The sequence below is a fragment of the Falco naumanni genome, chromosome 9, assembly GCF_017639655.2.
Source record: "Falco naumanni isolate bFalNau1 chromosome 9, bFalNau1.pat, whole genome shotgun sequence".
NCBI classification, from domain to species: domain Eukaryota; kingdom Metazoa; phylum Chordata; class Aves; order Falconiformes; family Falconidae; genus Falco; species Falco naumanni.
The window spans coordinates 40,734,714-40,756,278 of record NC_054062.1 but is presented as its reverse complement, the minus strand read 5'-3'; the positions used below and the strand labels follow the sequence as shown (position 1 = coordinate 40,756,278).

The following is a 21,565-nucleotide window of genomic DNA, read 5'->3' as shown; positions in this document are numbered from 1 at the left end:
CTCACCATGGCGACCGCGCTCCTCCCCCGCCGGCAGCGGCGGCGCGGGCCGGAAAGCAGCGCGGCGCGCTTTACGGCGGCGGCGCGGAGGTCGCTGCTGCGGCGGGCGGCGGGGCCCGGTGGCGCCATGGAGGGCGGCGGCAACTCCAAGGGCACGGGCCTCGGCGGCCTGTTCGGCGCCGGCGGGGTGGGCTACTCGCACGCCGACCTGGCCGGGGTGCCACGTGAGTACCGGCGCGCAGGGGCGGCCGGTGGGGCCGCCCTCGGCCCGGGTGGCGGGGCCGGGGTGGGGGGGGCTGTGTCCGCTTTCCGTCAGCGGGCAGGGCCGGGCGGGCCTGCTGGCCCGGGGCGCGGCGCCGCCGGGAGATCGGCACGGCGCGTCCCGGGCTGCGGCTCTGCCGGCCGCCGAGCCCGCGGGAAGCCGAGCGCAGCGCTTCCCCCGCCTGCCGGGGCCGCCGGGAGCAGGGTGACACACGGGGCCCGCCGCAGCCGGGCCCTGGCGGGCAGCGTGGCGCGACGGGCGCTGGTGACGGGGGCGGCGTGTCCGTCCCACTCGTGCCGCTCCCGTAGTCCCCCCTGAAAGCGGGGGGTTGTCGGCCGGGGCCGTATTTTACTCAGTTGTGCAACTTAAGCTTCAGCGCACGAGGTCAGCCCCCTTTTAATTCACTGGGTGGGAAATTGTCACTGGGGGAAGTGGTGGTCACGTGTTCTGGGTTTTTTTCCTTTCAGTAACTGGAATGAGCCCTTTGTCCCCGTATTTAAACTTGGATCCCAGGTATCTAGTCCAGGTAAGAAGGCAGCTTCTTTTTATTTTGTTGGACTCGATTCCGTTGTTTGTACAGTCGTGCGTGAAGGCGTCAAAAACCCCGCAGTGCTCTGCAGTGTGCATTGAAGTCTTGAACTGTTGAGCAGGTGAAAGGAACGATTTTTTTCAGTATTGTTCCTAATAAAAGCTTGCAGCACCATGGCATCTAAGAGAAGAAAATCAGTTTAAATATTTAGGATAAGTAAGACCGTTGCATCAATATAAGTGTCTCTCCATTGAAGAGGGGATGTCTGTCTCCCTACTCAGGCATACAGCCCCAGGCGCTCTTACACAAGTTCTGCCATTTGTCACGCCCTCCACTGAGCTCCTTCAACCAGTAGGAGCAGCCAGAAACTCTCCACTCTTAAGTGGATCAGTTTTTTATACTGTGATGAGTTTCCTCAGTTTACAGAAGTGTTTAACCAAACCCCGGACCTGATACAGGCTTTGTCATCGGATGTGCTGACTTCACAGCACTTACCTTACGTCATTTCCCAGCTGAAGGGAGACCATCATGAAGTAGAGCTTTCTGGTTTATTCTACAGAATAATTAACTATCATACTTACACAGCTGAACATTAGTTACCATCAGCTAATGGCCAGTAGGCCCCCATAAGGAAAATAAAATCCTAGAATGTTTTCCTTTCTCAACAATATTAACTACAGCTGAAAAGGTGTAGTTAATCCAATAAGGATGCATGTTTTAATGATTTTATTTAGTTAATATTTTATATATATATTTATGACTTGGATTATCTGAGAACATTAAGTTTTGTAGGAGCACTGAAGGTAAACGGTTGTGGAATGTCTGCTAATCTGTGTGCCTATTGTTTCACGGTATGCTGGGTCACAGCTTTTTTTAAGTGGAAAACTCTGAATGCCGTTCTGGGGGCTGTTTTTTATATTCCTCTCTCTCTAGAAGCTGTTGTAGTCAAGATTACAACGCATATGCCTCTGGTTGAAGTAGATTCCCTAGTGTGATTAGGTGGCCTCCTGTTGAGTGGTCAAAAAAACCACTTAAATGATTATTTAGACCTCTTCTGAAAATACCCTCTCTAAAGCTGTCTTGTTTGGTTAGTACAGTATATCTGGAAACATACTGGTGTCAAAAAAGGTATAACAGAATTTTGTTGGAACAATATGTGTATGCTAAAAGATTTTTTATAGAAAAAAAAAAAGGCTTGCTTGAAGAGAAAGTGCTACTGTCATGAATAACTTCTGAAACAGTTCCTTGGTGATGGAACCCTAGAGGTTACAGTTTGTGTTGTAACACTTCTCTTTATGTTCAGCACTAGCGAGTACATTGAAATAAATCTCACATTAAATGTGAGAATAAAACTTTACTTGGAACAAGTTGGAGACACAAGCTGTGGGGTCTCCATCCCTGAAGCAGCACAAACCCCAGCTACGGCCCTGAGCAGCCAGCGGTAGCTGGCCCTGCTTTGAGCAGGGGAGTTGCACTAAACAGTCTCCACAGGTCCCTTAAAACCTGAACTATTCTGTGATTCTAAAAACCCAAGGAAAAAGACATAGCTAGTATTTTAGAATACAAAAACTTAAATTATTAGCCTTTAAAATTGGTTTGTCTGTGAAGGTGTGCGTGGAATGATGAGGGTCTCCTGTATTTAAAGACCATCCACTGGCTTTCAGAATGCAGAGGGAAAGTCAGCCTGATTGTTGAGAATCTTACATTTTGGTCCTGGCCTTCCCATAATAACGAGTGGTACAATGGTACTCATGAGTTTAAAACCCACTTTTTTTTTTTTGTTGTTAGTCCAGTAATGCAGGCACAAAATGTGTTTTCTGCAATGCTTTTGTTACCTTCAACAGGTATGCATTATAAAATAGCATGCCAGCCTTTTGTCAGAAACCTAAAGGATAGCCCTCCTAGGTGTTTATAGAAACATAGAGGTTACTTACAGACAATGACAGCTTCATCCTGACCTTTTGGACAATAGTGAAAATTGTTGGGAACTGCTAAGTCGTGTACGCGCTCAGTTTCTCGAGATACCTAGTGAACAGGAAAGATAGAAACCATATTATAGGTTCAGCTTATTGCTGAAGTATTCAGAGTTTTAGAAGCTGGGGTTATTTTCTGTATTGCCATCCACATTTAGTGCCAAGTGTGGACTAAGAGTGCAATTACTTGAGCCTGCGGTTGTTGCAGTCATACAAATTGGTTAAATAGGGGGTGAATAATACCATAACTGGAAAGCACAGAAGCATAGAAAAAGAGATCTTACTGCTTTAGCACCTTATTGACACGTGTACGTCTTGTCAGTGTCTCATATACCAAAAGTGCTTTGGACCACCACCTCTCTACACATATGCTTGTTATCAGCCCATTTCTCTAGCTTTTTAGACCAATCTGATTTATGAGAACATAGGCCTGTGGGAGAAAGGTGGACATGTAAAAAAACTACCAATCCCATATTTCATGCCTAATCATCACTTATTCTATTCCTTCCTTTTTTCATGTCTTTAAAATAGGTCACTTAGTGCAATAAAATACAGCTTTCAGTACAAGGGCAGTTTTTCTTCAAGGTCAGAGTAGTGGGAAACCTTAATGCATTTCTGCATCAGTATAGGTTGCTCGGTGCTGCGTAATCAGACAACAGGAATGTTTTTAGAGGGGAATGAATCTTGTGTTGTCTGCTGCAAGGATATAATAAATAATTATGCAAATAGTAATTTTAAAAAAGCCCAAACAACATCCCACACAGTATGAATTCCTTGGCTGCTTGATGTAATCTAGGGGATTACAGCTAGGTGGAAAAAAAAAGCTCACTATCTTTTTTAGGTCTTTTTTCATTCTTGTTAAAGCATACACATAGCATATTCCATCTCTATGCTTGCATAGACAACAGTTTTCCAGAAACACTGGTTGTACCTGTTTCTTTAGTTCATTGTATGGATTAAAGAAAAAAGAAATGTAATATGGCCTACATTTTGAAGCTGGTATGCTTGGAAAATACAAAAGCATTTTTTTTGTTTTGTTTCCCCCCAGGATACAGATGAGTTTATTTTGCCCACAGGAGCCAACAAAACTCGAGGCAGATTTGAGTTGGCCTTTTTTACCATTGGAGGATGTTGCATGACAGGTAGGTCTCATTGGTTAGTTTTGTCATTTTTCCCAACTGTCCAGGTAACACCTGTGTACTACAGTAACTGACAAAGATTGTTAAGTTCTGTCTTCTGTAATATAGCCTTACATAAACAGCTGTTTGACTTCAGTCTATACACTGAAGTCTCTTCTCAGTATTTGCTTCTAGTATTGTTCTTTTTGTTCCTTTTTCTTCTTAAAAACTAATAACTGACATTATGCTAACTAGGGGCAGCATTTGGTGCACTGAATGGTTTGCGACTTGGCTTGAAGGAGACACAAAATATGGCGTGGTCAAAACCTAGAAATGTACAGTAAGTGTTTAATCTCAAAAAACAGTACACTTCAGTGACAGAGTTGTTTCTTCCAGCTTCTACAAGGTTAGATCTAAATATGCTGCAAAAATAAATGTATTTTTTTGTCTTTAATGGGGAAAAATGAGAGTGTTTGTCTTCATCAAGTCACGAAATGTTTTTAGTTACAATGATGTTCGGTTCAAGCTTTTTGCTTTTCATTTAGTGACAAGTGCTATGTCCTCTGACTTACCTTAAATATTTGAGAATAGATCACTACTTTGATATTTACGAGTAATCGTCTTCAAACTCAAAATGATGGTTTTATATGATGACATATTCCCAGAAAAAAACCACAATTTTGCTTTGAGCTGTTTGTCACTTACTTGAGAGTGAGGTCTCTCTCCTTTCCCAAACTTCAAACAGGAAGAAATGACAATTCAGGAGCAAGGCCCGTGTGGATTTGCATTAGGCATGACATTGGTGCATGCTGCTGAGCAAGTGTTGCATGGTGGAAGTTGTTCTGGATTGTGGTGTCCATGAACACCCACGGCATTCACTGTTTTCACCTTAGCTGATCATTTGAAAGAACACAGTAGAAATAGAGAGGCATTTTTTCCAGCAGTATGTTTCTCCTTCTAGAAGTACTGGTAGCTTAGACGTAACTGTAAGAAAACTTAGTGTCTCTGAAGGAGACATAGGAAACTAGAGGAATGGAATAACTGGGGGAAACAGTTTTCACTCCCACAGTACTTTGGAAAAAGGGAATTTTAGAGGAGGAATTTTAGTATTTCCTAGCGCATTTGTCCAGGCTCACCTCCTTTTTACATTCTTTTTCTGTATTCTTCATCCCCTTCTTTATCATCTTTAGAGTTAGAACCAATATATCACCCACCATAATTATGACTCTTCTATAATGTTCTAGATGAACAGGATTGTATTTTACATACTCAGAATGAGCCAAGTCAGACAAAAACACGCTGTTAAGCACAAGCGCAGCTGGTTCAAGCCCAGTAGGTGGCAGCCAGGCCGCACGCTGTTGGTAGCCCTTGCCCTTCAAGGGAAAAAGGCCTGTTGAAGGTCATCACCTTGCAACAGTGTATTAAGTTCCATGTTTTCCTAATCAGATGCAGGGACGAGACTTGCCTAGCTAGTGTTTCCTTCAAATTTATCCTTAACACGTACATTATTTTTTTTTTTAATTTGAATTTTGCTGTTAATATTCTGTCATCAAATGTTTCACAGTATGTTATGGTTATTAAATTATGAATTTTCTCATCCATTCAGAACTGATGCAATGTTAACAAAATGGGTGTTGGGGGTGTAATTAGGGGGAGATTGTCAATACCCTGGCATCTTAAATTTTTATTCTTGTTTCAGTGTTCCATTATTAAATTCATTACCTAACCATATTCAGTAATGGTCTGTGTCTCCTAATGAAAATTATAAAAAAAGGAAAAATAGTGGAGAATGAACTCAAATCAGAAGGAACATAACTTGTGATGCTTTCATTGCTTTAAATGATAAACTAAGTTCCAGTGGTAGTCAGCTGTCCAGAGCAGTACTGTGCTTGTGACAGTGTTACACTGCTGGAAGATAAAGATCAGTCATTTCTTCTGGCTGCTGTTGTCACCATTCTGGAGACAGCTGATGCCAAAAAGAAGTGGCATTGTGCTTCCCTGAGAGTGCACTAAAGATTTGCTTTCCTTCTTTAGTGCTAGTCTGGAAGCATACATACAGCAATACTCAGGGTACTTTACCTTTTGTTAGGTGCTAAGTTTGACAAATGGAAGTGCAAAAGATTGCCTCTTTCTGACTGGCTTTTAATACCCATGCCATTTGTTCAGGCATCGCCATGCTCCCTGACACATGGTCCCTGTATTGCTTGCACCTTCTAGAAGAGCACTTAAGCTTCCTTGGAGGTCTTTTACCCAGTTAAGTCAGCATAAGTGTATCAGTCATTCTCAGTAGCTATGTGTAGTCGTCACGTACGCAACATTTATCAACTGGGGTTAGAAAGTAATTCAAAGGGAAGAAATTGGATTCTTAATAAGGGCCAAGTTTGACCTGGAAAGAGAGAAAACCTTTCCTAAGACTTGAGGGGACTAAATACTTGCTCTCGGTATTGCCTGTGTTACTGTTTGTAGTATCTGTGATAGAGGAGATTATGTATTACCAAGCTGTGTGCTCTTCCTGTTTTCTTTTGAAGGGCTTTTGGTTCATTATTCCAGTGTTATTAATGAGATGTGTAGTGTAAACATATTATTTTAATTCCTTTATAGAATTCTAAATATGGTGACAAGGCAAGGAGCATTATGGGCCAACACTCTGGGATCTCTGGGTAAGTGAAGTTGTTGTATTGTAGGGAAAACAGTTTAAAGATGTAACTGATGGGAAAGAGTATTCTTAAATTTTCATTATGAAATCCATCAGAAAAATCTGCGAGTTTTTTTCTTTGGATCATGAGGACATTTCAGTAGACATTGAAAAGGAAATTAAAGGCTAAAATGGAATCTGAAGCCTAAGTAGTCAAACGCCTCTAATTAAAACCCAATATTTTTAGTATATTACAAACAAGAACTCTAGTTGCAGAATAACAGGCATAACTGAAGTTATAGATAACGCTTACTTGTTAATACATGGCAGTGAATTCACAACTTAAGGCAAAAAATAAAATTAATATATCTGCAGTAACTTTAATAACCTAAGACAACACTCAGTGGTCATGTGAGCAACTGCCAGATGCCTGTTTCCTGTTAAAGAGTCAACAAAATGTTTATCTATAGAAGAAATAGCGACTATAAAGATTTATCCTTTTATGATGGCAGCTTAGCTAGATATGATGCCACCCACTTGAAATCTAAACGTTGCTTATAATTAATACAGGTTAGAAAAAAAGAGAAAAAATTATCAAAGCCTAATGTATGAGAAGGAAACTTCTGTGAACTGAGGCTGGGTTGGCAAATAAAAATCACATCAGTTCCCTCAGAAAAACCACTCTTCACATGACCTCATAGAATTCAGTGGAATAACTAATGCCCTAGAGCATACAGGCTCTTTGGCTTCCCCCCAGGTCTTAAAAGACCGAAGGGTGCTCCATTACTCTGAAAGGAAAAATCAAAAACTGATGAAATTATTCTGAAGATTAATGATGTAACTCGTTGCCCCACAGAGTGGTAATAAAAGAGAAATCAGCGATATTTACAATAGAGATTACATCATGTTGCAACCCAATCTACTTATATTTGAATCTTGAAAAACACATCAAAGGATAGGTTAAGTTGCATTTACTACATTTGGTTTGAGTCTTATTTCTAAGGAGTAGGTTAGTCTGCCATTTAACTGAGACACCAGCTTTTGAGCCACAATATAGAGGCCATGGTTAGAGATGGGATTCTGAACTACAGTAGGAACAGCACTTCTCATAAGAGTTGCATATGCCTAGTGAGTTTTATGGTGGGATGTATTTTTGTTTTTTCTTATTTTTTATTCCAAATGTAATGAAAGCGTGTCTGAAAACTGAGATGCAGGCACAGTGGAGTTCAAGGTTCCAGGTTAAGTGACACATTAACAGGTTTTTCCAGCTGTGTTTGAAGAAATTACTCAAGAAAATGTTTGTGCATTCCAGTAACAAATTGTTATATTTCTTACAAAAGATGGCCTACCAAGTCACAGAGTTAAGTTGAATTTAGTATTTTGGGATTTGGTATATCTTTGCCTTTTCCTAGCTACCAGACAAGTTCCTTTCAAGGAGCTGAAGTTTTTTTGCATCTTCTTTCACTTGTGCAGCATTTCTTTTGGCATTACTGATAAGAAAAAAGATTCCTTTTGGCATTACTGATAAATTTTGTCATTCTGTTCCTGAACAAAGGTAGTAACATATGTGTTAAACTATTTTTAAAAATGTTGTTTAACTCAGCTTTTCATTCCCCTCATTGTTAATACTACATGCTACTAAGCCAAGGTAAAATACCATTGCCTATGCTGAAAGGAGAAAGATGCTACTGTTCAACTGATCCACATTAATATGGTTGTTCATGAAGAATTTACCTGCTTTTTTTTAGCAAAGATTTGAATTTCTTGGAGGACAAGGGATGAATTAAATTGGCATTGTGTCTTTGTCACTTTAAAATGATGACATATTCTACCGTTCTTTGTCAGCTTGAAATATATCATGAGGTATAAAGGATGGGGCATGCCTTCTCCCTTCATCAAAATGCATACATTATACATACCTCCATACTAAAAGACTGTGCATTTCACATTCTGTTCCTTTCCAGGAGAGTCCCCAAAGTTCTCCAAAAGCAAAAGGCCCTTTGGGAACAAAGTTATGAGGTGAAGCAGCTGTCAAATCCCAAGCAATTTAACAGTCCTTTACAAGGGAAATGTAGCCCATTGTACTGCAGCCCTTGATAACATCACCTGAATGCAGCACTTAACTTGCATTTCATCTTGGTCACATGAGGTCAACAATTTTCTGTGCTGCCTAGAAAGCGTTGTTGCCTTTAGTTTCACATCACCCACAGAAGACAGTATGAAGCCTGCCAGTACAGTTAAACCCTCAAAAGTTATTTCAAACAAATTTCAACTAGCAAAACAGGCTTAAACTTCAGTCAGTGCTTTATGTCACGTATTTATCATGACTTGAGGCAGTACTAGATGTCATGAAGCATGCTACTTTATAACCAAACTATAGCTAGAGAAGGGAAAATTATCTGTAAAACAGAAATAGGTCTGGGAAGAAAAACCACCAAAGACAGGATTTTGCAGAGAAATACCCTCCCTTTAAACAAACAGAAAATCTCTGCTTCAGAAGTGTAGTCTAGTTACACCAGGCCTGGATTCTGAGCCCTTTGTCTCAGAGAATGGGAGTTTTAACCAACATTTTTCTTTCTCAGCTCTACTTTACAGTGCATTTGGAGTCATAATTGAAAAAACACGAGGTGCAGAAGATGATCTGAACACCATAGCTGCTGGAACCTTGACAGGAATGCTATACAAAAGCACTGGTAGAGTAGCAACGTGTTTCTAGTTTTCCTTTTCTTGTGCTTTATCCTAAAAATTCTCATTACTTTTACTAAATACTGTCCTGTTGTGAAAATTGGCAGTGTAAAAATGGTACAGTAGGAACTAAGACTTATTAGTTCAGTGTGCACTAAGCCGAACACTGTTTTTCACACAGCTAAGACTACTTAAAGAAAACTTGCACTCCAAAAAAAAATTTCCAGCTGAATTAAATGGATTCTTCCCAACTTGCACAGCACTAACAATAATCAATGAGAGCCAAATTATGTCTGTTACACATCTATACTGAATAAACACTCAAATGTTTACTGAGACTTATAGTGCAGCTGTGTGAAAAACATACTCGGCTCATTCTTAGCCATGTTTTTCAGGTATAGCAGGAATAAAACTGATAGTTTCTCAAGTCCAGGAGTGGATGCAGGCAAATGGGAACTCCTTTCCAAAGGGAAAGAGGGCCGGGCAGGGGAGGGGAGGAATACACAGAGCACAGCTTGACTGCTTCAAGATGAAACTTAAAAGTGACTGATGTGATAGTATCTGGAGCCACAAAACAACTATACACATAGAGAAACTGATATATTTATAAAGTTATTACTTAGCCGTTTGTGAAACTTGTCTTGTGGTAGGACTCTAGGCTTTGCATAGTGGTCAAAACCAACAATGTTATTTGAGAACACCATGGATTTAAGGTTAGTTTGCTGATGCATACCGAATTGTTTGCAGAAGAGAGGGTGGGTCTGAGCTTCATCAGCAAAACACCTGTTAACACATATTCCAAGCTCAACAACTGGATCATCTTTTTTTTTGAGAGGACTGCTGGATACCACAGATTGACATTACCACAGGAAAAAATTATAAACTTTTAAGTACCTTGATGGAGGTTTGGCTATGTGATTCACCTGTATTTTACTGAGGAGATAATTCTGAGGAGAATGTACTTTTACATATCTAACTGAGCTTCATGTCTTAGAAATGTTCCTGAAGGCCAGCAAAACAGTTTAAGAAGTCTTATTTTCCTGTTGCCCTAGACTAATTGAAACCAAAAATAATTGGCTTTAGCAGCCTTCATAAATACAACGTGTTTATGCAAGGTTAAGTGCAAGGTTAGTAATCTTTTGTAATCAATTATTTACTTGGGATTTCATGAGTGATACGACAGATTACCAACAACAGCTGGATAGAGTAGCCGTATAGATGTCTTATCATTTTCTGTAGGAAGTCATTAAGAACTACCATCTTACACTCCAGCAGAAGCTTCCGCCTTACCTTTCAGAAGCATAGGGTTGGCCTGATGTGTAATCTTTTTTTGGCACAGTGCAACAACTACAGTCACATGCACAGTCAACCTAACACTACAAAATTTTTTCTTAGCAGAGCACAGGGGGATTTTTGTTTTGTAACATAAAATCTGCTGAGCTATTAGTGGGGCTGATAAAGGTAAATGTAGTCAATAAGTCTGTATCTGTTACAATATTGGATTTCAAGTGTGTCATGCATATGAACTGTAGTGCACAGAAACTCAAAATAAATAAATTTTTCACCATATGCATGAAATCAGAGTAGCACAGTAGACCTAAAAGGTCAAGGATTAGTTCTGGAAGTGAAAAAGATAGTATTTACATCTGTCTGAAGAACTTAATTCCAAATCTTATTTTCCTTTTTCATGCTCTGTCCCTCTTGTTGCTTCTCCCATGCTTCCTCTCCTGTCATGTTATGCCAGAATGCCCTTCCTAATTCTGTATGGTAAAGCTTCCCTCCTTTACACCTTTACCCAGCATCAATATATATTTACCTTAAAAAAACATGAATATTTAAACCATATGCAAATGATTAGTTCATATCTGTGACATATATCAAGATTGTAATAATTTCCAGCGTTACACAGAATGCCATGTTGTGTTGGCATTAAAAAAGGAAAAATTGAAAGCTTTCAGGGACATTTCTGTTATATATCCTCATATTTTAGTGTCAACAAGAAACTCCCACAAACATGCCATTTCAAATCAAGGCTGTTCTGTAACCTACAAAGGGTGGCTATAGAGTTGGAGGCAGTGCTGTTCAAACACTCAGATTTCCCGGTACCATCACTCCTGTTATTGTAAAGAGATCAGGAACATATTTAAGGAGAAACTATAAAATATGGCAGTTTTTTTATTACAACTTTCTGGTCCACTTTTAAACATAGCCCTGATGGAAGAACCCTATCAGCAACCCTGCTGACCTGAAAAACACTCTTGCGTACATACACTACATAACCTAGATTGAATTTCTGAAACAAATAATTAAGCCTTTGCTGAGGGGAATATGTGGACAGGAAAAAAAATAGTGGGAAGACACTTTGAAGGCTGAGATTTGTTGCCCTGAACTGGTCCCAGTTTTCACAATTTGTCCTTGTAGAAGTGTTAATCATTACCAGAATGCCAGCAGTCAAGCAAAAGAAAGAGGCTTTCCAGAATATGCATGTTCTCAAGCTGTTAGATTGTGAGCAGTTTTGTGCAAGGCTAGAACAACACAGCTTGTCTATGAGAATATGAAAGAGCATTAAAAAGTCTGCAGGGGAGGACTGTGGAAGTTCAGCCTGTCTGTGTTCACTGGAAGTGGTGTAAAGTCACTGAAAGTTCCCCATTGCAAGTGACTGAAGCAGTGAAGTCCCTGAGGGTCCTCCTTGGAGCAAGTCAGATGCTATTAACTCACCATTATAAACCAAATGTTAGCTGGAATCGGCCTCAGCATACTATATGGCTTAAATTAACGGATGTTGAATTGAGTTTCAAAGTAAAACTGATTTGAGGAGTTTTGAAACAGCATATTAGGTCATCCCTTCGACCAGAGTGACCTCTAGCTTTCAGACTTATTTGAAATGGAATCTTAACACCAAGATTACTTACTAGATTTTATCCTAAATGTAGCAATGCAAGTACAGTTATTAACTTGTTACACTAGACTTGCAGCTTCATGGAAGCTGGCTTTTGAGCTCACAACTTTAACTGAGTGTTTTAGGTAGAAGTTGAGTGACAGGCAAAAGAAACCCCTATGTGTTCCTTTGCTGGTGGTGTATGTAGTAGAAACGTTGCAACTTGGTCAGTCCTCTGAGTTTTGCTGAAAGGGAGTGATAACCTAAGTGCACAAGGATGGCTTTTCCATTTAATAAATATTATTTATTCTTCAGTTTCAAGCAAAGACAGAAATGAAGATCTGTTATGCAATTCTTTTTCTGATAAATGTTGCAAAGCACAAATACCAACATAGCTTAAAACAGATATTTAGCCCTCTTGTGTTTTCAACCTCTTTTCTAAATCAAATGTCGTTGTTTTGTCGTAACTGTGTTAGTCTCTGAAAGTAGCAAAAATCAAAAATATGATTGTCACTGTGCACTATGTCACTATTATCCCGTTCCACTGTGAAAATGCATGTGGTTCCAGTCATCACTCCACAAAGGTACAGCTGGCAGAGGATCTTACAATTCTCCTCAGGCATGCAGGACTGATCACTCAGGGAAAAAGATACTGAGCTGGGTAGGACTTTGGACTGGCACCCAGTGTGACAGCCATTGATTTCTCATTGAAATTCCTGACAGAGACTTCAGTAAGCAAAAAAGTTAAATAACCTTTACCTCTTATCTGAGGGTTACACAGGTTGTAGATGTTCTTTTTCTTAGATAATTTTTTCCCCCTCTTGAGGTTAAGGAAAACAGGAGCAAAAATAATGCTTTTGAACAAACTGAATTATTTTGTTTACTGTACTTCTGTGCAGTAGGAACACAATACTAGATAGAGCATCTCATGCCTTTTGCACAATAGACGTTACGTTATCTGGTATAAAATGGTGTGCATCTGAAAAGAAGGGAATTGCATGCAAGTGGTAGCTGAAAGGAGTAGTTGTGTTTTAAGCCCTCAGAAAACAACCCTGAAAAATCAATACATTATGAATTAATTAAAGAGGAGCTAAATGTTTTATTGCTAGCAGTAAAGTCTGGCCAGAGCTAGAGATCAGTTTTGTGACATTCAGTGGGTAGAAGTTCAGGGCAGTTGTGTTAGCTAACTGCTTCTTCAGCTATAAAAGCCTCTTCCCTTTGGGCTTAATCTGTGTTTTTCTTTGGGCCAGGCAGAGCTTTTCTCCTTGTTTCTGTTGGGGCGGGGCAGGAACGAGGGGCTTTTTGCAGATTGCTGCAGCTATGGCCCAAGGATATCTTATTTTTCTGCATTATTTGGAGAAAAGTGAAGGATTTGCTTCTGAACTTCAAAGTTCAGGGCTGTCTGGTGCTTTAGAAATAAAGAACCTGTGTTAAAACCTGCTTTTAACTTAACAAGTCTATAGGACTTACTCTAATGACATTTAGTGAAAGGATTTTGTTTCGGGTCTGAAATAAGGAAGAAATAAGAGCAAAGTACAAGCAGGCACTACAGGTAGTAGCTTGCAGAAGCTTTCTTTGTTACTTGGGGGCTGATGTCTAAAAGTACACGTGGCCACCGAGAGCAGCACTGCCTTCTGCCCGGCTCTGCTAAGCAGAAACGGTGAACTGAGTTCTCAGTGTTGCAGGGTTCTTGCTGCCTTTTACAGTAGCTTAAGTAGTCTCCTGTCAGCTAGGTACTGCTGCTTTCACTCAGTGAGAAGACAGGGAATTTTAATAATGTTTTCAAAGTAATTTCAACAACTTCAATACTTACAAGTTTGTAAATTAAATAGTAAATTTTTACTGTTTTTCCAATTTATCCTTCACTCCACAGTAACTACAGGAGACGTTCCCTATTTCAAGCTTTGTGTTTCTGTATTTTAACCACAATGCTGTCTTAGCTGCAGCAGTCTGAGAGCAGAACATGCTTTTCTGGAATGTATCTTGTTTCCAAAAAGAAGTTTGCCGGTTTCCGCAATAATTTCTGTACCCACAGACTTTGCCCACACTTCAAAGGTTTCATAAAATGACCCTAGTGGAGCAGCAGGAGGAAACTCTTCAAGTTTTCTACTGACATGGGACCACCCACAGATGTTCAAAGGAATGTCTGGCTGATGGTTCAGTGGCTCTGGTTAGCTACCACTGTGCTTGACCTTGGAGCAAAACTGAATTTGCCTTGTACATTTGAAAAGTCAAGCCCTTTAAACCATTTTAAATTACTTTTGTTCATGGAAGCCCTAAATGAAGAGAAACTCTTTGCATTCTGAATATCTGGGAGAGAAAGATTGGAAGACAGAAAAGTAAACACAACTATTAACACTTCTTTGGCATAAATATGCGGGTCTGGGTTTTCAGTTAAGGTATTTCTAGTGCTTGTTGTTGGATTCTTGCTTTAAACATCCCACAAACTGTCCCAGGATAGTTGAGTAACACATTTTGAAAACAGAGGCAGTAAAGTCCTAAACAGAAGATTTTTCCCTCGTGTTATGCAACATAGATAATGGCTTTACCTACTATGAGTTAAAATTCAGTGTTAGGAGTGGATCATACCATGAAGAAATGCAAAGCTGTTCTGTTAGAACGCTGTGTGTCATTGCATAGTGTACTCTGAAACCTGTTTTAAATGTATAGAAGAGGGACAATACTCTGGTGAAAGGGTACAGCAGCTAAAGAAAGGCAGAGAACTAAATTCTCATTTAAGAGAGCATCAGATGTATCTTTGGAAACCCATAGCAGTTCTCAAGTATTGTGCAAGTTGCCTGATCTCAAAATACCTGCTTTCAGAAATGTTTGTCAGCTGGAACTTTTATCTTACTCAGACACGCAAGATTAGAGGCTTAGAAACAACCGTGTTTCTAGCAGGGTTTTTCAAGGCAGACTTGGTATCGGAAGCTTGCAGGGAGTGATTGCAGAGGAGGGGTGGGAACGTGTTGTATCATGCAAACACAGCTGGGACGGGAGTGGAGAATTTTTTTTTCTCCTTCTAACAAGGTAATCTTCTCAGAGGGCTTAACATTTCCTGCCCAGCAACTGGGCTGCATTCTCCAGTGCCTTACTGTTTGAAGTCTGCCACAGACCTGGAGGTATTTACTCAAATGCGATTCTAACCAGTTAGGGAAAGGAAAGTTTTTTCTTTCTCTTCTTTAATAATTACTGTGGATAGTTCAGAAGCCAGGTATAATTGCTACAAAACAAATAACTAATAAAATTTTGTAGCAGAAGCATAGGAAACCTGGTCAGAAACATTTCCTGCATGCTTTCTTCTTGGATTTTTTCTCACTCGGTAAACGCACCTATACCAACTGCACAAGTTTAGTTCTTCCTGTTCACGAAACAGATTTCCGCTGAAGCATCTTCAGCAAAGTCCCTAAGTTTTCTACAAGAAATGCAGACTGCTTGAGACCCTCGTAAGTGGATTCAGAGCTGCCATCCTCACCTGGCTGACCTCAGCATGTGAAAATATTAACAACATTCTGTGTTAGGAGCAGTATGTTTTAGCAGCACTGTGTCTTAAGTCTGCATGGATGCTAGAAGGTGGCTCAGCTACCCAAATTAAAGAAAGTACCTTTCTTATACAATCCCGACTTCACAGAATCTGGAATCTTCATCAGCCTTCAACCTAGCTTTCTTCCATAGGAAGGATAGGATTTTAAGGGAAAAGTAGAGGAATTGAACCTGGGGGCTGAGGGAAGCGTCTGCAGGAATAGTCATAGCTCTGTACAGTGTACATGAGGATGTTCTGCATCTTGTGCATTTTCCTGTACACTGTAATGGTAAGGAGCCCTCTTTGGAGGTTTCTTCTGTGAGCAATTGCTTCCTAATATAAACAGCAGAAAAATCAGGCTGTCTAATGTTTTATTAATTTTTCCCCAAAAGTAATGAGAAGTTAGTACATTTCCAGATTATCTCAAATACTTGTTTTGAACAAAGTGTCCTTTAAATTTCACCTGCGGCCTTTTGCCAGAAGCTGCTTGCACATGGTTAGTTCTGTTTACCCAGCTGCAACCCCTTCATGTGAAAAGCCTTTTGTGCAACAAGTTCAGGATGAATTATCAAAACTAAGTCTACATTTGTGTTCCTAGATCCTGATTTAGGCACGTAGGTGCATAAACAGTATGGCTTTCCTTATAGCTGTTGAATTCTCAACAGTTAGGGCAGTGAATTCGGTTAAGTGTATATCCCAAAAAACTCTCAGATAGTCGCAGCTGGTCTGGCAATGAAATTTCTAGAAACTATGGCTAGACATGACCTCTAGTACCAAGTCCAACTTCTGCTATCAGTACTGCAGCTTCTTGGTTTCATTACATGCCTGGGCAGTGTGAGTAGGTTTAACAGCTCCAACAAAATCTTACTTAAGTCTTGCAGCACAGGTAATGCAGTCTTAGTCTGGCTGACGCCAGCAGCTTGTTGCCCCGCTACAAGCCTAAATGCAGTTCTCTGAGACAGCTTCTTGATCCATAATGGAGAAAAAAAAAAAAAAAACCAAACAACCAAAACCCCACAAAACAAAAAACAGCCACTGATTACTGAGATTCATTTGGTTTCAGGTTTGAGGAACCTGAATTCCACTGTCAGTTTTACCAGTAAAGCAGGCAGGTTTATCTAGCGGTAGAGCAGAAGCTGGCCTTGTTCTATATACTGTGCACATTATCCAACTTGATTCGGCTGGGATTGATGAACACTGCAGAATCAAATTCAGTGAGGTCTTTCTAGTGTTGAGGGTCATACAAGATCTTAGGTATTCCTGTGCATTTATAGCACTTTCTGGAAGCTTTACGAAGGCATTTTCTACTGCTGAGGAGTAGAAACGTTTTGCCATTCAGGAAAAGCAGCAGTTCTGCCCCGGTGCAGCACAACCCTCACATGGATGGAATGGCCTTGCAATGCCATCTGACTCCCAGCTCCAGCCAGGTGCTGGCTGCCAGTAGCAGCCAAACTTGCCCAGTATTTTTACTTTCACAGCTTCCAGAAGCTTCAAGCCTTCAGTGAGCAGTAGGAATTTAAAAATAATTTTTAATCACCTGCATGACTCAGGTTTTGCCATTGCAGGATGATGATTTTGAACATTAGTAATAGTAAGAATAAAGTTTTTCAGTGTATGCCCTAGCAAATTCTTGCCAGTTGATCCCTCTCATCTACTTTTTTTCTTTTTTCCCAAAAGACTTTAAAATTTTAAAAAGCAGCGATAAGTTCAGAGTTGTGGCCCTCATGAATCTCTGCAGCCCGCGGCCGCATCCACATCAGCTGCTGTTGTGTTCGCTAGTTCCCCTCCTGTCCTTTCTGCCCCAAACCTAGTTACTATAACTGACAAACATTATTACTATTCCTCATCTGAAATCCTAAGTGGATGAGTTCTTAAAGCAGAAAGAGAACATATCTATCTGTAAACACCTGTGTTGAGGACAGATGGAATAAAATAGGGCCTGGGAGAAGCCATCTTTGCTTTGAGTGTTCTGTGGTTCACTGGGGCAGTAGGGCTAACACAGTCTGAGAGGAAGCCATACCAGCAGAATTAACGTCGGCATCAGGAAGGATCTTTCTTGAGCCTGGCAAGAGGTTTGAGGGGAGGGTAGAATTAGCAGAGGTACCCTTTCTGCAAAGTTATATAAAAAAAAAAAAAGTAGCTGCGTTTCATTAAGCTGACCATTTCCTGAAGTGTAACTTTAATGGGTTTCAATTTGTTTTTCTTTTTCAGGTGGAGTGCGTGGGATAGCACGAGGTGGCATTGCAGGTCTGACGCTTACTGGCCTCTACGCTCTCTATAACAACTGGGAGCACATGAAGGGCTCCCTAACCCGGCAGTCCCTCTGAGCAGGGCAGCCAGCGCTGGGCAGAGGACACGCTTGCGTAGTCACCAATCAAATCAGTTGCGAGATCTGTCTGGTGCCCCTTCCTATTTTATTTACAATTAGTGTGAAACCGAAGGAAGCTATACTGGAAGGAACCTTTTGACACCGCATAGCTGGACTGGCCCTTTCCTTTCTGCCAGCCAGTCGCTGGAGAGGCAGCAATATTTGTTGGACCTGCAAGTGAGCAGAGTGGCCACCAAGATAGAGTCTCCCTGACACGCTCACCAGCTAGCCCTGGGCCAGAGCTACGAGGCATGCTCAAGTCCCATAGCTGTACCTGCTGCGCTGCCAGGTTTGTTCGGTTGCGTGAGCTACAATGCTAGCGCTGTGTAATAAAGTCTGTGTCCATAGAACTATTCACTGCGGTCTTTCAGCGTGCATCGCCCGGCCAGCCAGTGCGTTAAGTAGCAGCTGGCACAGGGCAAGGCTTGCTGCTCTGACAGCGCAGGGTAAGCTGTAAAAAGGGACATCGTCATTAATAAAAAGGGTGGTACTGATGCAATGCTGTTCCTATACTTTGCCGTTCCTGGTACTGATAAGACAAAAGTGTGCTGTATCCAGTGACTCATTTACAGTTTTGTTTTGAGAGACCGGTGTGATAAAATCCTGGGGGAGTCAGTGGGCAAGGGGAAGCAAATTCACAGGCCGACTGTCTCCTGATGTGAGATTATGGAGAGGCATACAAGGGCTTGACTCCAGTCCCTTGCTTGCTCCAATAAATAAGGAACTGGTTGTTTCTGGGTCAAGTGCTGTTGCAGAACAGTCATTGGTAAGTTATCAAAATGGAGGTGCTCCAGCATCTCAGATCTTGTTTAGCCAGCAGTTGGAAACCAAGTAGTTCCATTGCCTATTGCAATTTTTATTTTGCATTTATTTTATATTGTCACTAGCTTTTAATTAGTGCCAAGCTTCTCCCCCTGCCCCCAAGTAACATTTGTAGGTTATTAGAGGAATGAAGATGTGATGAAGCCACACCTCCAGCATTAAAATTAAACCACATACCAAACATTGCTTGCAGATAAATTAAAGAGCAAGTCGTGAATTAGTTCAGAAATTAAGAGTTATTGTACAAGAGCTCATTCCTTCAGTTCTTAAACAATTAAATAGGTCTGAGATATCATGAAGGCAGAGCAAGGGAAAACCAAGAAACTTACTGCTCAGTAAGCAACTTAATACAAAACAAGTTTACTTAGAGTTCTTCCTATTGAAACAGCTCTTGATAACTACACTGCACCCAACAAAACAAAATATTAGAGAGAAGATAGTAGTACTTACCTTCCCCTAAGAAGAAATGCACCTTTGCTAGAAACCTCATCAGAGGATAGCTACTGAGACTGGGTTTTTGTAGAGTAAGTGCCACAGCTAACGAGCCTTCACAGTTGAACTCAATTAGCTTTCTTTGGCTACCAGTTAAAGAAAGATGCTTTACACCAGCACTTAACTAAGGGTAGCATAAAGGAAAGAAACCAGGCTCGCTCTGACCTGCTTTGTAGCTGCTGTTCCTCATTAAGCCTTATGTCCCAGTCCATCAGCCGGCTGTGCGTTACTGTTGCGGTGTTAGAGCTGGACCTTCTAGCACGTATTTGTCAAGGGCTGTACCACCAAAGAAACCGTCTTTTACATCGCAGGCTGCAGAAGGGTGACATGGACACAAGCTGCACGGCACTGTCACATGGGACGTCAGGAGAATGTGTGCATTTTCAGAGTTTTTCTCCCCATTGGCATCGGCAGGCTCCCCCCTACTCATGTTTCTTGGTCACCATTAATAGAACTTAAAATTCTACATGCTTGGCAATGCTGGATGAAGGGCTGGTAGCTGCTTTATGGGCTGATGGTGTCAGGAACTTTGTAACGTATCTTTTAGGTTTTCTAGAGACTTTTCCAGGACTGATATATGACCCAGGAGCTCTCTGCCCCTAAGTGGAGTATTAAAGCTGTGAGGCTCAAAAAAATGTCTCTCCTCCTTTAGATGCACTGGAGATAATGTAGGAACAAGCTTTTGTAAGTACAGAGTTGCCACAACCTTAAAGCTAGGCTGCCTCTTGAGACAATTTATCACGTGTCTGGTCTGCATTAACCTCAAATTTCCTGGAATTGCTTGCCTCAGGGGCAGAGCTGAGCGCATTTGTCTGAAGTAGCGGTTTCTAGGGCTATCAAAAGGTTTGGTTCATAACTTGTTTGTAAATGGAGTGATCCATAGCTTGAGCTATGAAATATAACCAGCACGGAGGCAGCAGTGATGCAGGTGAATTGTAAATACGGAGTGCAGAGAACATCTTGATGATGTTCTGTGTCAAGATTTACTGTGTTCACAGTCTAATGGCAAAAAATCAGTATAAACTTGCCACTTAAAACTGTGACCAAGAGAATATTTGAGTTCAGTAGGAATAAAAGGAAGTAAAATAAAGTTGCGGACAGGATTTGTCAAGCAAGTTACAGTCCTCCCATGCAGGACTGCACAAATGTGAGCATGGGAAACTGCGGCCGTCTTGAAGCACGGTGTTTTATCCTCCTGCAGGGCCAGTCACGGTGTCTAGTTTTGCTGGTAGATGCGAGACAGCTTGCCATGCTGCAGCAGCAGGTGAGGGAGTCTGAGACAACAGGTCTAACAGAAGCTTTTTGAGTCTTGTAAAACTGCTTCTGTGTAGTCATTGGAACAGAGAAAGGCAAACTACTTTCACCATTCCCTGTCAGCAGGTGACTTCTCTTACAACTGGGGGAATGTGTTGAAAAGCCACTAGTCAGGTGGCAGGACTTGCCAGCTTCCCCCATGAAGCAGAAGCTGCCTCTGAAGATAGGAGGCAAGTGTACGTTAGGGCAGAAAAATGATCCAGTCAGTGTTCACAGCTCGTGGTTCCTCGAGCTTATCTGGGACTGAAAAGGGTCGGGAAAAATCTTTTTTTGTGTTTTAACAGGTTACCCCCTGTGCTTAATAAATTCTAGATGGCAAACCGGTCTGTTTTAAGTGAAGCTTTGTGTAGTCTGGAAACTGGCCTGTGCTTCTAACAAGGAAGCTCTTGCCCATTTGTTCTCTCCATGGTACAGTGCAGCCTGGAGTTTGTAAAGGAATGGAAAATCCTTAAAGGAGGAACAAAACGCACAGGAGCCCAGTGTTCAAAAACCAGGAGAGCACAAGAGCTGGAGAGCAACTAACTACCAGTTGCACAGCTAGACCAGAGGTGTTCTACAGCCATGGGAAAAAAGAAGACTGAAGGCTACTAAAATATATAAAACCTCCTGAATTATTTAAGTGCAATAAGAAACATGTTGTTTGGGCCAAATCTGTGTTTCTTACAGTAGCTGGGCAAAGGCTGGGTGATGTAGCCACACTGGCCATGTATCCCAGGTGTCATGCCGCAGTGTGGCAATGGTCAGGTGTTGTCCATTGAGCTCCTGCCTGGTGCCTGGGCTCGTGCCTGGGCTCCCTGGCTTTGGCAGTGCAGCTCCACGCAGCTGTGGTAGTGACAAGACAAAGAACTAAAGGCATGTGAATCCAGCACGGGGCGCAAGCACGGCTGCAGCAGCATCCAGAGTTTAACTAGGCAACGCGCCGCAACATTTTTTGTTAACCATCCCGCAAGGAAGATGTACCACACCC

At 41.4% G+C, this 21,565-nt stretch overlaps 2 protein-coding genes and 1 non-coding gene across 4 annotated transcripts in view; 2 read left to right on the top strand and 1 right to left on the bottom strand.

Moving 5' to 3' along the window:
- Window positions 1-96, bottom strand: part of PARG (poly(ADP-ribose) glycohydrolase) — a 71,216-nt gene extending 71,120 nt beyond the window's left edge. Inside the window, exon 1 of the mRNA XM_040605402.1 lies at window positions 6-96. The gene's annotated coding sequence lies outside the window, so the exon portion shown is untranslated. The remainder of the gene's footprint in view (window positions 1-5) is intronic.
- On the top strand, window positions 71-18,464 carry LOC121093364 (mitochondrial import inner membrane translocase subunit Tim23). 2 transcript variants are annotated; one of them, XM_040605412.1, is made up of 8 exons: window positions 71-223; window positions 729-787; window positions 3,812-3,905; window positions 4,137-4,221; window positions 6,483-6,541; window positions 9,099-9,209; window positions 15,110-15,201; window positions 17,814-18,464. In XM_040605412.1, exons 1-8 carry the CDS (start codon window positions 127-129, stop codon window positions 17,829-17,831), a joined length of 615 nt encoding a protein of 204 aa, XP_040461346.1. In that variant the 5' UTR covers window positions 71-126; the 3' UTR covers window positions 17,832-18,464. The 2 variants fall into 2 exon arrangements, with proteins under 2 accessions (XP_040461346.1, XP_040461345.1); XM_040605411.1 differs by lacking the exon at window positions 15,110-15,201 and having other exon boundaries at window positions 75-223.
- Window positions 5,735-5,937, top strand: LOC121094346. The gene has a single exon (XR_005829816.1). It is a non-coding gene; the product is annotated as a small nucleolar RNA SNORA74 (small nucleolar RNA).
- Window positions 18,465-21,565: the final 3,101 nt, after the last annotated feature.

Excerpts from the sequence above, each read along its gene's own strand:
- LOC121093364 (XM_040605411.1), top strand. The coding sequence starts at position 127 with ATGGAGGGCGGCGGCAACTCCAAGGGCACGGGCCTCGGCGGCCTGTTC. Across the intron at positions 3,906-4,136 it reads TGGAGGATGTTGCATGACAG|GGGCAGCATTTGGTGCACTG; the intron begins GTAGGTCTCATT and ends TATGCTAACTAG. Across the intron at positions 4,222-6,482 it reads TCAAAACCTAGAAATGTACA|AATTCTAAATATGGTGACAA; the intron begins GTAAGTGTTTAA and ends ATTCCTTTATAG.